General features: G+C 42.2%; 1 protein-coding gene across 11 annotated transcripts in view; it reads right to left on the bottom strand.

Annotated features, from left to right (window-relative positions):
* ERICH2 (glutamate rich 2) overlaps positions 1-16,133 on the bottom strand; it is a 56,696-nt gene that overhangs the window by 22,946 nt on the left and 17,617 nt on the right. For 5 of the 11 annotated variants that reach the window (XR_012421208.1, XM_045367244.3, XM_045367247.3 and 2 more), the window contains exon 1: positions 3,368-3,693. The exons of 1 other annotated variant lie outside the window; for it this stretch is intronic. Coding sequence is in view for 4 of the 10 variants with exons in the window: in XM_045367239.3 (XP_045223174.3) it covers positions 3,368-3,628 (261 nt within the window). In the remaining 6 variants the exon portion in view is untranslated. Of the gene's footprint in view, positions 1-3,367; positions 4,412-7,541; positions 7,561-16,133 lie in introns of those variants that run through there. 5 more of the 11 variants (XM_045367237.2, XM_045367238.2, XM_045367246.2 and 2 more) reach the window with 3 other exon arrangements.

Raw genomic sequence — 16,133 nt, 5'->3', positions numbered from 1 at the left:
TCTGGCTAACACGATGAAGCCCCCTCTCTACTAAAAATACAAAAAAAAAAAAAAAATTTGGTTCGGCGTGGTGGTGCGCACCTGTAGTCCCAGCTACTCGGGAGGCTGAGGCAGAATTGCTTGAACCTGGGAGGTGAAGGTGAAGGTTGCAATTAGCGGAGATCGTGCCACTGCCCTCCAGCCTGGGTGACAAAGTGAGACTTCATCTCAAAAAAAAAAAAAAAGATGGGGCTCTTGAGTGAAAGGGACTAGATTCACATCCCAGTTCCAGTCACTTCCCAGGTGAGCCTGGACAAGTCATTTAACTTCTTTAAGCTTCCATTCTTCCATCTGAAAAATGGGGATCACCATGGTGCCACCTTTGGTGGATTATTACAAGGATTAAATGGAATTAAATCTGGGTAAAGTGTTCAGCAGAGCCTGGCATATAGGAAGGACACTGTTGAAACAATTCAATATTTTATTTAAAAGAAAAGTTTGGAAAGATGTCCTATGGGGATGATTAAAATTGCTTACGGAAGCAAAAATGGGCCTTTACTGTGATTGAGACAAGCAGATTATCTCTGAGGGCTTTTAATTAATTTCAAAAACTACCTAAACCGTATAAGTACTGACCGTTGTTTAGAAAGATCAGTAACTCCAGGGAAAAAGCAGACTAATTTAGAACACATATAAAGCTGGTATCTTTTAACAGTCTTTGTGGCAATGGGAACAGCACAGTTTATGATAGTTCCAAATTTTCATGCACTATTCAATGTCTATTTAAAACAGGTATTTGGGTCAGATGTCGTGGCTCACACCTCTAATCCCAACACTTTGGGAGGTCAAGGCCGGAGGATAGCTTGAAGATAGGAGGTCGACAACAGCCTGGGCAACATAGCAAAACTATGCCTGTATAAAACATTAATTAGCCAGGCATGGTGGTGTGTGCCTGTAGTCCCAGCTACTCAAGAGGCTGAGGTCGGGGGATGGCTTGAGCCCAGGAGCTTGAGGTTACAGTGAGCTATGACTGTGCCACTGTCCTCCAGCCTGGGCAAGAGAGTGGGACTCTGTCTCTAAAAAAAAAAAGACAATAAATAATACAATACTAGACATTTGATGAGCACCTACTACATGTCAGATATAACTGTGCTAAGCTCTGGGGACACAAAGATGAAGATACTCTGAGAAGTTCAGAATCTTATAGTTGAAGTGGGTACTAACTTCTTATATGTATGTGACAGAGCAAGCTTCAAAGTACTGTAAAAAATGCTTCCCTCTAAGGGACTACAGTGTAATTTCCCATACTATCCAAACTGAGGAATAGTGATTACCAGGATCAATCAAATTCTTTCTTTTGGGCTCATGGACTGGAGATACCTAAGGAGAGTCAGCAGGCAGTGGAGGCAGAACTGGAAGAACAGAGGTGAAATTGCCTTTGCAAAGATTGTAACAGTGATAAAATTATGACAGTGACAGAGATCTGACCTGACTCCATCTTGCTTGTAACCTCCTAGCTGCCCTTGTTCATTCCCAGGCATAGGCCAAACTAACTTTGGGAAGAAATCAGTTTACAGTTAACACTGAAACAAAGATGATAACCACTCTTTCCCAAAGCAAACCCTCTTCTTGCCTGGGGACCAGACTGCCTTTGTAGGATTAACAGATTAGCCACAAGATTTAGAAATTGTAGTTTAGGAGTCATACAACCAGAGGCCACAAGATTCTGAACCTCCCCAATTGGTATTATTTGGACTCCACACTCCACAGACTTCAGGAAAAACAAAACAAAACAAAAAACAAACAAAAAAACACAGCTTTTATAAAATGAACTACCAACATTTAAAATTCAGATTTCAAAAAATTTTTATTTTAGATTTATCTTGTAATATTGGAAGACATTACATGTTTTTTCTTCATCCCACTTATGCAAGTATTTTACTGTTTTGTGCTACTGGTTTTTCTAAGCTACCTTGTAGTCTAATAGGCAAAGACAGAATGAATAGCTAGCTAGCTACACACTCAGGCCCTGCAACTCTGGTAAGAAGGAGAGACAGAGCTGATTAAGCACTATCTTCTATCCTCAGGGAGCTTGGTGGGGGAACATTACATGATGCAGGAACAATATTTCATGGCATAGCTTCAAATGTGTATACCAATGGTGTCAAGGATCATCCATCACTTACATTCATTCTTTAAAGTGACTAAATATAAATTTTATATATTTCCTTTACAGCGTAATATAGTGCTAGGATTCCAGACTCTGGAGTCAGGTTGTCTATGTCTAAATCCCAGCAAATTGTGTGACCTTGAGCAAATTCCTTAACCTCTCTGTGATTCCGTTCCTCAACTATAAAGTGTGGATAAAAATACCACCTATTCATAGAGTCAAATTGCAAGGATTAAAATAATTAGCTACTAATAAATAATAATAGTAGCACTCATCTCCTGCTAGAACTACAATTACTATAACTCCTCCTATACTATTGTTAATATTTACAGCCGAGGGAGGCCAGTCCTGAAGGTGAACTGTCACAAATGAAGCCAGTTCTAAATGCTGAAACTGGATGGGGCAAAGAGGGGAGAAAACAGTGAGGATGTGGCTCAACCGGTGAGCGTACGTGGAAAGCTCTGGAATTCTGGAGTGGGTGCAGTGAAATGCCTACAGAGATGCTGGAATTCAGCTCTGGAAAACTCTTGACACTTAAAGAGAAATGCTGTTGTTATTGTTGTTTTCCAGAGATTACAAAAACCAAGACAATTTCAATTCACAAAAACAAATAAAAATTAAAAAATAACAAGTTGGATTTGGGGATCATTGCATTTGATTTTTAGAAAAATGAAACCTATTAAAAGACATGTCCAGTGTCCTTTTCAGATTTTTAAAAAGCGACTTCCTGGGGTTCTCCTGCGGCAAAAATAGATTCAGCCAAGACACCTATGCCAAACAATAAATTGATCATTATACCATGTGTTACTTTAAATGCTACAAGGGCTCAGTGTAGAGTAGTTTGAGTAGTCAAAAGACAACAATCTCAACACTTTGGAAGTTTCAAGTCAACTTCATCATCGCATAAGATGAGAACAAGTCCCGGGAATATAAATGATTTGTCCAAATTACATCAAAATTTGTATGGCTAGCAAGTTACATCTAGCTAGTAGTGATGTCTTCACTAATTTTCCAAAAATAAGTAAAATAATTCCCGGCAAGGGCAAGGACTGACGGAGGGGGCGGGAAGCCCTGGGATGAGCTGGGCCATCCTCGTTATTTGCCGGGAAGGAGTTGGTGCGTGTGAACCGGCAGGTCAAAGCATGGTGGTGTAGACAAGCCTGTCAGAATCGCCCAGTTATCTCCACACCCGCGTAGACCCGAACAGCTATTCCTCACCTCTTCCGACCATGGCGGGAGGAGGGTGCCGCGAGCCAGGCGCACCCCAGCCGCACGCATCCTCCCTTCCCGGCGGCGCCTGGCAGCCGCGGGGCCCAGAGCCCGAACCAGAAGCGGTAGAGCAGTCCGCAGGCTCGGGCGCCGGGTCTGGGGGTGGTCTGCTGTGGGGGCTGGGTCAGGCTGCACACGGGGCTGGGGAGAGGGAGACGGGTCTTTGCCTCGGAGTGTCTTACCAGCTGGCGGCTCTCTCCAGCCGACCATCCGAAGGGCAGACACCGAGAGCCAGCCCGGCTAGCTGCTCGCGCTGGGCTCTGGGCTCCGAGTCTGGGACGCCGCGTCGCCGTGGAGACTGCACGGCGTGTGGAGGAAGCTCGGGCAGCAGCCGAGGGTGGGGGCTGGGGGGATGGGGCGACGGCGGGGGAGGGGGCGGGGGCGGGGGCGGAGGCGGGGGCAGCCCGGGGAGCCACGGAGAGGCTGGGTGGAGGCGGGCCCAGGCCGGAGGGCGGTGGAGGGCGCGGGACGGAGCGGGCGGGGCGAGGAGGGCCCGGGGCGGGGCTGGGAGGCGGGTCCGGGGGGGCGGGGCGGGGCGGGCGGCCGGGCTGAGGGACAGCCCCGCGGTCGTGGGTGTCCCGCGGCGCCGGAAACTGGGCGCACACACCCTCGGATTGACGTGCGCACGCGCACCGGTTACCTTCAAGAGCGCCGAAGAAGGAAAGAGGGTTGGAATGTCGGTGTTCATACCTGATTCTAAGCGAGGGACAGGGAAGGGGGCGGGGTGGCCTCAGAGTTTTAAACTTGGGGAGTAAAAAGAAGTCTCGAGTTGGGAGAGATGGGTGTCCCTGGTTGTGGATGAACAAGTGTCCCCTGCAGGACTTAGTCCCCCAACCTGAGGTCGCCCCAAGAAGATTATGGGTCTCCGGGGGGAGTCCCTGGACGCCAGTTTTCCCAGAAGTCAGATTCAAGTGATTTGAACCAGAGACCCAGCTCTTCCCGCAACGAGAGCAGCCCAGGTTCCCTCTAGCGCCGGAGCTGCTGCTCTGCCACGCCAGCCAATGGGAGGTATTAGTGTTTAAGTAACTGCTTGGGTCACAGAAGAGGGTGGGGAGCTTTTCTGTTACAGAATTCTAAAGGTCCCTCAAGCTTGGCTTCTAGGAAGGAATTGGTTATTTTTCTCCACTTGGGATGCCGGAAGTAACTAGAATCAATTTGTTGCTAGGCAACGTGTTTTGAAGGACGCCTGTTTGTTGGACTCAAATCTGGATTCGACTTTCACATGGTAGACACATAATATCAGGTGTACTCCCTATTTAATCTCTGGAATTGGTACCCGTTGAGGATATGTACCTTGGTAGATGGTTGTGAAGCTAAAATGACATAAAAATATGTAAAGCTCTGATATGTAGAAGATGCTTAGTAAATGGCAAATTTTATTATTATAATAAAAATAGAACCAGCTGGACCATTTCCGGAACCAAAAGAATACAGAGACATGGTTATTTTTTAATTCTCTTAGTCATCTGTTCATTCTTTAAATCTCCTGTGAGCCCTTGATGATAGGTAGGAGGCAAAGGAAAAATGCCAGAATGGAAGTTTTTGAAAACAGCCCAGTGGAGTCATTGACAAATACATCCTTAGTTTGATAAGGACATAGCAGACCACTGCCTCCTCTATTACAGGAACACCCTTACTAGAAAATGTCTTGTTTGATTGAGGACTTTTCATTCAAACAAGGCAAAGGGTATGTCTTGATCAACACCTTTGAAAACATTAGTTTTGCTGAATTTGCTTAGTACTGATGAATGGGTAATGGCTGACTGGTTATTCCCATTGATCTACTACAAGGAAGTGTAAGAAAACGTCAAATTTGATTAAACTGTCTCTACCTACTCTTCTTCCCCCTAACAGAAAAGCTCAAGTTCATTTGTAGAATGCAGTGTTTTTAATGTTTACTTATTGCTCCTGAAAGGGAGCAAAAATGGATTAATGGGCCGGGCACGGTGGCTCACACTTGTAATCCCACCACTTTTTTTTTGTTTTGTTTTGAGACAGAGTCTCGTTCTGTCGCTCAGGCTGGAGTGCAGTGGCGCCATCAAGGCTCACTGCAAGCTCCGCCTCCTGGGTTTATGCCATTCTCCTGCCTCAGCCTCCCGGATAGCTGGGATAACAGGCACCCGCCACCACACCTGGCTAATTTTTTTTTTATTTTTAGTGGAGACGAGGTTTCACCGTGTTAGCCAGGATGGTCTCGATCTCCTGACCTCGTGATTCGCCCAGCTTGGCCTCCCAAAGTGCTGGGATTACAGGCGTGAGCCACCGCATCCGGCAATCCCAGCATTTTGGGAGGCCGAGGTGTGCGGATCGCTTGAGCTCAGGTGTTTGAGACCAGCTTGGGCAACATGGCGAAACCCTGTCTCCACAAAAAATATAATAACTGGGCATGGTGGCACGGGTCGGGTGGGGTGGGGGGTTCGAAGTTGTAGTGAGCCTTGATTGCGCCACTGCATTCTAACCTGGGCAACAAAGTGAGACCCTGTGTGTGTGTGTGTGTGTGTGTGTGTGTGTGTGTATGTATATACAAGATTTATGATCTTGGAGAATAAAAGTATTTTCTCCACATCGACGAGTGGTTAGAGCGATCTGGCTTCCACCTTGGGCCTCAAGGTCTTCAAGTGCCAAGTGGAAATATGTGCACTACCTGCCCCTGTAGCTCAGAACATGGAATGAGAGAAAATAAAGCCCCTGACACAGAGCCTGGCACATGACAATTCCTCAACAACTCAGATATTATTATTACTTCTACCATAATATTCTGTATATAAATAAAACTACTTTCAGGATAGCTGTAAGAATTAAAGATCATTAGGTAAAGTGCCTGGCCCAGTGCCTATTTGAACCCATGATGATTACTTTGCTTCTCTGATGAAAAAGCACTACATTTCATCTTTATTTGTATAACCTGAGAAATAATTCACCTAACTTTTGTGCAGAAGTTATTATTGGTGCTATACTCAAAAATAAAGCACAGTTTAGCCCTGGCCTGTATATTTACACCACTGAATAAATTACCGAAAGTGTCTGTCTAGCGAGAGTTTGTTCTAACAAAGTGGAGAGGAAGAGCCAGTCTTATATAAATATTGAATCATCCCACAACTATGTTTCATTAAACTCCCTGATTTTTTTTTTAAACAGAGTGTTGCTCTGTAGCCCGGGCTGGAAAGCTGGAGTGCAGTGGCCTTATCTCAGCTCACTGCAACCTCTGTATCCCTCAGCCTCCTGAGTAGCTAGGACTACAGGCACAGGCCACTGCCCCCGGCTAATTTTTTTTTCTTCTTCTTTTTTTATAGAGACAAGGTCTCGCTGTGTTGTGTAGTCTGGTCTCAAACTCCTGGGTGCAAGCAGTTCACCCACTTTGGCCTCCCAAGGTGCTGGGATTACATGGCGTGAGCTACCATGCCCGGCTAACTCCCTGATTTTTAATGGACTCATTTTTATTACAAATCTGAATGTTAGCAGTGCCTTATGTTAAAAATGTTTAAATCAGTTTTAGTGTTTTTCTGATTATAAAACGAATATAGAGAAACACAAAAGAAAAAATTAAAACCATCCAGAATTTTACCACTGAGTAATAACCTCAATCAATAATTGTATTTTTCCTTCTATCCTCTTTGTGCATGTATATATATATATATACTTTATAAAATTTGCATTAGATGTGTACACAGTGCTAGCATCCTTTTTTGCTTAACTTTCCCCCTTAAACATTTCCCAAATGTATTTGTCTCAAAACATTTTTAATGGCTGTATAATATTTATCCATAATTTATTCAAACAGTCCCCAATTTGAAAATTTTCAACTTTTCTTATGTAACTCATTGTTTCAAAAATATTTGTTGAGTACTTAGTATATACCAGGCACTATGCCAGACATAAGATTTAATTGGTGAACAGTAACTGTAAAAATACAGTTTTGATGAACAAGTTTGCAAACAAATCTTTGGTGGCATCTTTCATTTTTAGACTCAATTCCTAGGACTATGAAAACAACTTCAAAAGGCATTCTTCGAGCTTCAAAGGCAAATTTAAGAAACCAAATTTCTGAACTGTAAAATATTAACTTTCTGGAAAACTACCAACAACGGAATTAATATTTATTTCGTGCAAAGTGTGAACTTACCCAGAAGATGCTTTCTTGTTAGTTACTGTGAAATACCCAGGGTATTTGAAGTATATTGACTTTGGCTTTTACCTCTAATTCTTTCCAGGATTTGCTGGTTTTCTCAACAGTGTGAGATTGTTTGAAGTCTATGCAAATTGCCCTACTTCCTTCTCTCACAGTTAAAATGTTAACTATTTTATTTCCAGCTTTCCTCTTGTAAGCATATGGCTTTGCTGCATTTCTTTCATTTACCTTTTCATGTGAAACATTTTGTATTTTCACATTTATTAATCTGAAGGCAGATTTTTTCTTCTAAACACAAATTATAATACATATATTCCTATGACACATGGACTTAACATATCCTGTAGTTAATATTTGTCAAGAAACATCATGTAAATTAACCAATGCATTTAGGGAATTTAATAATAGATATTTATTTATTAAAAGCAACAATCTTTCCTGCAACACACCCCCCCACACACACACACAAAACACACACATACCCTACTATTCTTTGACAATTAAACGTTCATATATTAGGTCAAACCATATGAAATTACCATTTGTGAATAAAAAATGGTCAAATAATGGCAACTTCATATGGCTTTATTTATATTAATATTTTATTAAGTAGTTCATATTTTTTCAACTTTCTTCAAGTATTGAACTTCCTGATTATCATACTAAGGATATCCTTTATTATTGCATGAGATTGTGTTTGTTTTGACTTTCATAAATATTGGAATCTAGTCAGGATGGTGCCATAAAATGTTTGTTTATTATTTCAAAGACAGTAGAGGGAGCCTGGAGCCAAAATATTGTTATTGTAGGCTTCGTGGAAATGATTATTATCTTCCAATTCTTGATGTGTGGATAAATGTAAATACCAGCATATATGTGAAATAGCAATTTTTTAAATATTTATTTTTAAAAAGGTTGATTGGGTTGGGCACTGTGGCTGACGCCTGTAATCCCAGCACTTTGGGAGGCCAAGGCAGGTGGATCACTTGAGGCCAGGAGTTCAAGACCAGCCTGGGCAATATGGTGAAACCCTGTCTCTATTAAAAATACAAAAATTAGCTGGGCATGGTGGGCCACTCCTGTAATTCCAGCTACTCGGAAGGCTGAGGCAGGATAACCGTTTGAGCCTGGAGGTGGAGGCTCCAATGAGCTGAGATTATGTCACTACTGCACTCTGTCCTAGGCGACAGAGCGAGACTGTGTCTCAAAAAAAAAAAAGTTGGCTGTGCTTAAAGCTTAAATAATGACTTTCATAAGATGTGAAAGAGAAGGTTGGCAGCTGAACCTCAACTGGGCTCACACTGGGGTCAATCAGAATTTCATTGTTCTCTCTCTTCTCTGAGTATTGCTAGAGACAGCACACTGCCACACGAACACATCTGTGCTCTACAATTTCCCCCTTTTCAACCCGTAGTGTTGATCGCCCTTTCATTTCCATGGGCATTAATATCATGATTTTTTATTTCAACAGAACTTCAAAATATGTTACCATTCCCAATTTTGTATCTTAAAGAGTCATTGTAGTTTAGTTGATGGCTTCCTGCAGACATGTAGGGAGGCACCTGGATCCTGCCACCAACTCATATCCTTCTAGGAAAGTGTTTAATAACTTTCCAGTCCTTTCACGGACTGGGAATTTTGTTACCCTTAGTTAAAGATGTCTCTTGCTGAACTCTCCTCAATCATCCTTGCCCTCAGCCTAATATTTTGTTGAGTACCCGCTGACCCTGGTGTTCCAAAGGGGATCTTAAGGTAATAACTGGTGATGTTATCACCATTCTTGACTGTAAATAGTCTAGGGAGGGTTCCAAGTCCCTGAGGTAACAGGAATCCCTAAATCTAGAGATAAGATGGAGAAGAATCTCTCTATTGTAAAACCCAAAAGGAATCCGTAGGTAGAATCAATCAGCTACATCAGGGTTTCCTAAACTGGTGATAAGTGAAAATTCTGGCATGTTATTAACATGCAGAGAAAAAAGCATTCCCCCTGGGGGAAATTAGTTTGTTTGTTAAACTGTTAAACAGAGTTTTTTGTTTAATGTAGAATGTCTCAGAGGCTTTAATATGCTAATATACTTTGTCAGTTTCTCAGAGGGAGATTTTTTTTTTTTTTAATGTAGCCTTTCTCAAATTTATTTGACCAGGGAATTTGGCTTTTTTTCTTAGTGCTGTTTGGGAACTCTTGAAGTACTAGATACTTCCTCTGACTGTGACTTGAAGATAGCTGTGAGAAAAAGGCCCTGCCCCACCCCCACTCAATTGAGAATCAACTAACCTAAAAGCAAATAAACCTGGGGATTGTACCCAGTTATAAAGTGACATGAAAGGTGATATAGTTAAAACTAAACACAAGTTGAAGGACTTTTCATAAAAGCTGGGGAAAGCAAATGTTGGAAAAACATTCCACTGGGGTGTTTCCCCTCAATTTAATAAACTTAAGTCAGTCTCAAAACAAAATGAAATAGAAAACAAAGCACATGGTCCTCAAAAGTGCCCTTTTTTGCCCTGTCCTCAGCACCAAGAGTCTCTACATGTGGGCATCCATATTCTAATTTTCATCATTGCTCAGCATGCCCTTGCTGGCTTCGCACCGCACTGCTGAAACTGCTCTGGCAAATAGTGTCAGATTCAGAGCGGTGAGAGGGGACCTTCTGCTTCTTGCCTTAGGAGATTTTTCTACTGCATTTGACATAATTACTTCTCATTCCCCCTCCCCCCCCTTTTTTTTGAGACGGAGTCTTGCTCGGTCGCCCAGTCCGGAGTGCAGTGACGCGATGTCGGTTTACTGCAAGCTCCGCCTCCCGGGTTTACGCCATTGTCCCGCCTCAGCCTGCCGAGTAGCTGGGACTACAGGCGCCCACCACCACGTCCGGCTAATTTTTTTGTATTTTTAGTAGAGACAGGGTTTCACCGTGTTAGGCAGGATGGTCTCGATTTCCTGACCTCGTGATCCGCCAGCCTCCGCCTCCCAAAGTGCTGGGATTGATTACAGGCATGAGCCACTGCACCCCGCCTTTTCTTTTTTTGAGATGGTGAGGTAGGAGGCAGGACTAGACACGAGACGTGGGGTTTGGACACTGGACCAGATTGAGAACTAGCTAAAACAGGGCCAGGACAAAAGCAGCTTTCAATCAGATATGCCCACTGTGTGCCATGTCAATTTACTATTGCCATGGCAACACTTGGTAGTTACCACCCCTTTCCATAGAAATGACCCAATGGTTACTACCCCTTCCCTAGAAATTTCTGCATAAACCATCCCTTAATCTGCATGCAAGTAAAAATGAGTATAACTATGACTGCAAAATGCCCTGAGTTGCTACCCTCTGCCTAATGGGTAGCCCTGCTTTGCAGGAGCAGTCACAGAGCTGTAACACTGCCTCTTCAACAAAGCTGTTTTCTTCCACCCTTGGCTTGCCCTTAAATTATTTCCTGGGCAAAACCAAGAACCCAGTGAACTAAGGTCCACTTTAGGACTCACTTAGGCTGCATCAGCAGGGTCTTGCTGTGTGGCCCAGGCTGGAGTGCAGTGGCACCATCACAGCTCACTGCAGTTTCGACCTCCCAGGCTTAAGCTATCCTCCCGCCTCAGCTACTGGAATAGCTGGGACTACAGTGTTTGCCACCATGCCTGGGTAATTTTTTTATTTGTATTTTTGCAGAGATGAGGCCTTCCTGTGTTGCCCCGGCTAGTCTTGAACTCCTAGGCTCAAATGATCCTCCTACCTTGGCCTCCCAAAGTGTTGGGATTACAGGCATGAGCCACCATGCCTGGCCTTTCTTGTTTCTTTTTGAAACACTTTTGTCTTTCATGAACCTCATTCTCCCAGTTCTCCTCTTCATGAGCTTCTTTGTGTGTTTTCTGCCTGTGCTCACATTGTAAAACCTTGCTGTGCACTAAGATCCCTTCCCACCCATCGACATGGTCTCCCTGATGATCTCATTTACACTAACAGTTTTATCGACCACCTTTATGCTTACTGGCCCTAAACTGAGCTTCAGGTCATATATTATCTAACTACATGCTGGACAAATATACTTAAATATCCCATAGACATCTCAAACTCTATTTATCCAGAGCTGAGCTTGTAAGTTTTCCCTCTGCCCCAGTTGTCACTGTGTGACCACAACCTTCATGTCATTAAATCCAAAAGTACCTTTTTATCTCATCTTATTTGACCTTTCAGCTATATTTGACACATTGCATTCCTTTATTCTGTGAACACTTTGCTTTGTTTCTGTGGGTCTATATCTTGCTTCTGTGACATTATACCTTTCTGATTTTCTTCCTGGTTCTGACTACCTTTTTTTGTGTGTGTATGTCAATTTACATTTCTCTACTGAATATTTAAATATTGGAGTTTCTCAAGACTCCTCAGCTACTGCATCAGTGGTCTATCACTACATAACAAACAACTTTGAAACTTAGTGGCTAAATGTAATCCCAGCATTTTGGGAGGCCAAGGCGGGCAAATCACATGAGGTCAGGAGTTCGAGAATAGCCTGGCCAACACGGTGAAATGCTGTCTCTACTAAAAAATACAAAAATTAGCTGGGTGTGGTGGTATGCACCTGTAATCCCAGCTACTCGGGAGGCTGAGACAGAATTGTTTAGAACCCAGGAGGTGGAGATTGCAGTGAGCCAAGATCGTGCCACTGCACTCCAGCCTGGGTGACAGAGCAAGACTCTGTCTAAAAACAAAAAACAAATAAACTTAGAGTCTATAAAGTGGCAAATATTTTATTTGATCATGATTCTATGGGGTAGCAAGTTGAGGTTGGCTTGGCTGAGGGCTTCTACTGCCCCTATCTGTGGTCACTCATGACCTTGTCTGGTGGCTGACTGGGGCCTCAGTAATCTACGACTTTAGTCTCATGTATGGGTGTTGGTGGTGGCTATTGGCTAAGCCTTTGTCTCATTGTCGTTTACCTTCTCACAGGGTTAATCTAGGTTTCTTAACATGGTGGTCTCAAGGGCAAGAGCAGAAGCTGCCAGTTCTCTTGACTTCTAGGCTCAGATTCCCACTCATCACTTTCACCATATTCTATTGGTCAGAATAAGACACAAGGCCAGTTCAGACTCCAAGGGTGGAGAAATAAACTCCACCTTTTAGTGGGAGACAAAATCACATTGCAGAGTCATGCAAATTTGGCAAGAGGCATATGTGCCTATTTTTTTTTTTTTTTTTTAACAGTATACTACAACCCATTCCTCTTCTTATTCATAATCATTTTCTAAGAGATTTCATCCATTCAGCTTGGCTCATTGTCCATCAGTAACTCCCTAATACATGTCTTCTTCTTAGACCTCACCTCTGAATTCATACAGCATGAGCCTTCTTGACTTCTTCATTTGGATGTATCAATGATACAAGCTCAGTAGCTCTAAAACTATATTAATGATTTTCTACCAGAAATCTTGTCCTCTTTCAGTCCCTATCTTAGTGACTATAACCACTGGCGAGTAAGGATGCTGGGCAAACATCTTTTTTTTTTTTTTCTTTCCCCATGTCCAATTCATAACCCACTCGTGTCAATTTTATATTTTGAATAACTCTCCACACCACGCACTTTTCTCCATTTCCACTTCTACCACTTTAGGCCAAGCGACCAGTACCCTTTACTTGGATTATTGCAACTGTCTCCTAATATCACTTCATTCATTCTTGTCCCCACTATCAAATCCATTCTCCATTCAAGAGCCAGAGTAGTCATTTAAAATGCAATTTGAAAACTTTTTGTTCAAAGTGACAAACTAAGCAGCTATGCGTATCATCTCTTCCTCCCAATTACATTTATTAAAATAATATAAAATTTTGAAAAGCCTACATCCATAACAAAGAGAATTGAGGCAGGGACTGTCGTTAAGTTCAACGTTTTTAGAGGGAAGAAAGCAATGGAGAAATAGTGACTGATGAATCAAGATAGAGGCAGTCTAAGCCTCTATGTTGCATGGAAAATAGATCCAAAAAGGGATTCTTCTGGAAAAGGCTAGAGATTTTGGACTAGATGGCTGCAGGTATGAAAGGCGGACATGTGACATGGAACAGAAAAAAGAGAGGGTTAAGTGATGGCCTACAATGAACACCATCCTCCTCATTCATTCTAGGACAGAACAGTTGGTAGCCAAGTATTCCCTAACTTACCTTAGGCCAAAAAAGGAGGAGGAGGAGAAGGTGTACCTCCAAAAATATTAAATGAACCCTCTTCTTTTTTAAAAGATCTTCTGTCCCTCCTGTCATTCCCAAGCCATTACTGATCTGCTTTCTACCACTATAGATCTCTGTATTTTTCTACCATTTTATGTCAATGGAATTATACAGTATATACTTTTTTGTCTAGCTTCTTTAACTCAGCATCATAATTTTAGATTTAATCATGTTGTAAAATCAGTAGTTCATTCCTTTTTATTGCCAAGTAGTATTCCATTGCATGGGTATGCCAATATTTGTTCACTTGTCGATGGACATTTGCGTTGTTTTCAGTTTCTGGCTGTTACAAATTGAGCTGTTATGAACATTCACGTATAAGACTTTAGGCTGGGTTCAGTGGCTCATGCCTGTAATCCCAATGCTTTGGGAGGCTAAGGCAGGAGGATCACTTGAGGTCAGGTGTTTGAGATCAGCCTGGGTAACATAGTGAGACTCTGTCTCTACAAAAAATACAAAAATAAAAAAAAATTAACTGGTTGTGGTGGCATGTACCTGTAGTCCTAGTTACTCAAGAGGCTGAGGTGGGAGGATCACTTGAGCCCAGGAGTTTGAGACCAGCCTGGGCAACAGAGTGAGACCCTGTCTAAAATAAAATAAAATAAATAAAATAAAATAAAAGTCTTTCTGTGGACATATACTTTCATTTTCTTGGGTAAACACACAGGAGTGAAATGGCTGGGTAATTTGGTATATGTATGTTTCACTTTTTAAGACACTGGCAATGTGATTGTATGTTTTATGTTCTTAACAGCAGCATATGAAAGTTCCAGTTCCTCTACTTCTTCACCTAGTCCAGGTATAGGCAGACTTTTTTTTTTTTTTTTTTTGGGATGGAGTTTCGCTCTTGTTGCCCAGGCTGGAGTATAATGGCGCGATCTTGGCTCACCGCAACCTCCGCCTCCCAGGTTCAAGCGATTCTCCATAGGCAGTCTTTTAAATTTTAGCTATTCTATTACGTCTGTTGCATTATCTCATTGTAGTTTTAATTTTAATATCCCCAATGACTAATGATTTTGAGTGCTTTTTTCATTTGCTGTCCATATATTTTCTTTGGTGAAGTCTTTGTTCAAATTTTGGGACTGTTTAAAAATTTCCTTTCTAATTATGTAGATGGGAGGGTTTATATACAGTCTTGTATGGCTTAATGGTGGGGATACTTTCTGAGAAATGTGTCATTATGTGATTTCATCCTTGAGGGAACATCCTAGAGTAAACTTACATAAACCTAGATGATGTAGCCTGCTATACACCTAGGCTGTATGGTATGGCTTATTGCTTCTAGGCTACCAACATCAATAGCATGTTACTGTACTGAATACCATAGGCAATTATAACACAATGATAAGTATTTGTGTATCTAAACGTATCTGGGCCAGGCTCGTGGCTCAGATCTGCAATTGTAGCACTTTAGGAGGCTAAGGCAGATAAATCACTTGAGGCCAGGAGTTTGAGGCAAGCCTGACCAACATGATGAAACCCTATCTCTAGCTGGGCATGGTGGTGCATGCCTGTAATCCCAGCTACTCAGGAGGCTGTGGCATAAGAATTACTTGAACCTAGGAGGTAGAGGTTGCAGTGAGCCAAGATCGTGCCACTGCACTCCAGCCTGGGTGACATAGTGAGACTCTGTCTCAAAAATAAATAAACATATCTAAACATAGAAAAGGTACAGTAAAAATATGACACTATAATCTTATGAGACCACTGACTGTCTGCAATCTGTCCTTGACTTAAATGTTATGTGGCATAGGACTGTATATATATATAATATATGTATATATACACATATATAATATATACACACATATATAGTATAAATGTATACACACATATATAGTATATATATATTTATACTAGTAAATAAATCCATATATATTGTCTTGTCTTTTCATTCTCTTAAAGTGTCTTTCAAAAGCAGAAGCTTTTAATTTTGATGAAGTCTAAGTCAAATTTTTGCTTTTATAAATCACTATTGTGTGTGCTGTTTTGTTTTTTTTTTTTTTTTTTTTTTTTGAGACAGAGTTTCGCTCTTGTCATTCAGGCTGGAGTGCAATGGTGCAATCTTGGCTCACTGCAACCTCCACCTCCCAGGTTCAAGTGGTTCTCCTGCCTCAGCTTCTCGAGTAGTTGGGATTATAGGTGCCCGCCACCATGCCCGGCTAAATTTTTTTTGTATTTTTAGTAGAGACGGGGTTTCTCCATGTTGGCCAGGCTGGTCTCAAACTCCTGACCTCAGGGATCCACCTGCCTCGGACTCTTAAAGTGCTGGGATTACAGGTGTGAGCCACCACACCCAGCCTGTGTGTTTATATCTAAGAAATTTGGGCCCAATCCTAGACCAAAAAGATTTTCTCCTTTATTTTCTTCCAGAAGT

Source organism: Macaca fascicularis, chromosome 12, assembly GCF_037993035.2.
Source record: "Macaca fascicularis isolate 582-1 chromosome 12, T2T-MFA8v1.1".
Lineage (NCBI taxonomy): Eukaryota > Metazoa > Chordata > Mammalia > Primates > Cercopithecidae > Macaca > Macaca fascicularis.
The sequence above is the reverse complement of the archived record's forward strand: the minus strand, read 5'-3'. Positions and strand labels throughout refer to the sequence as shown.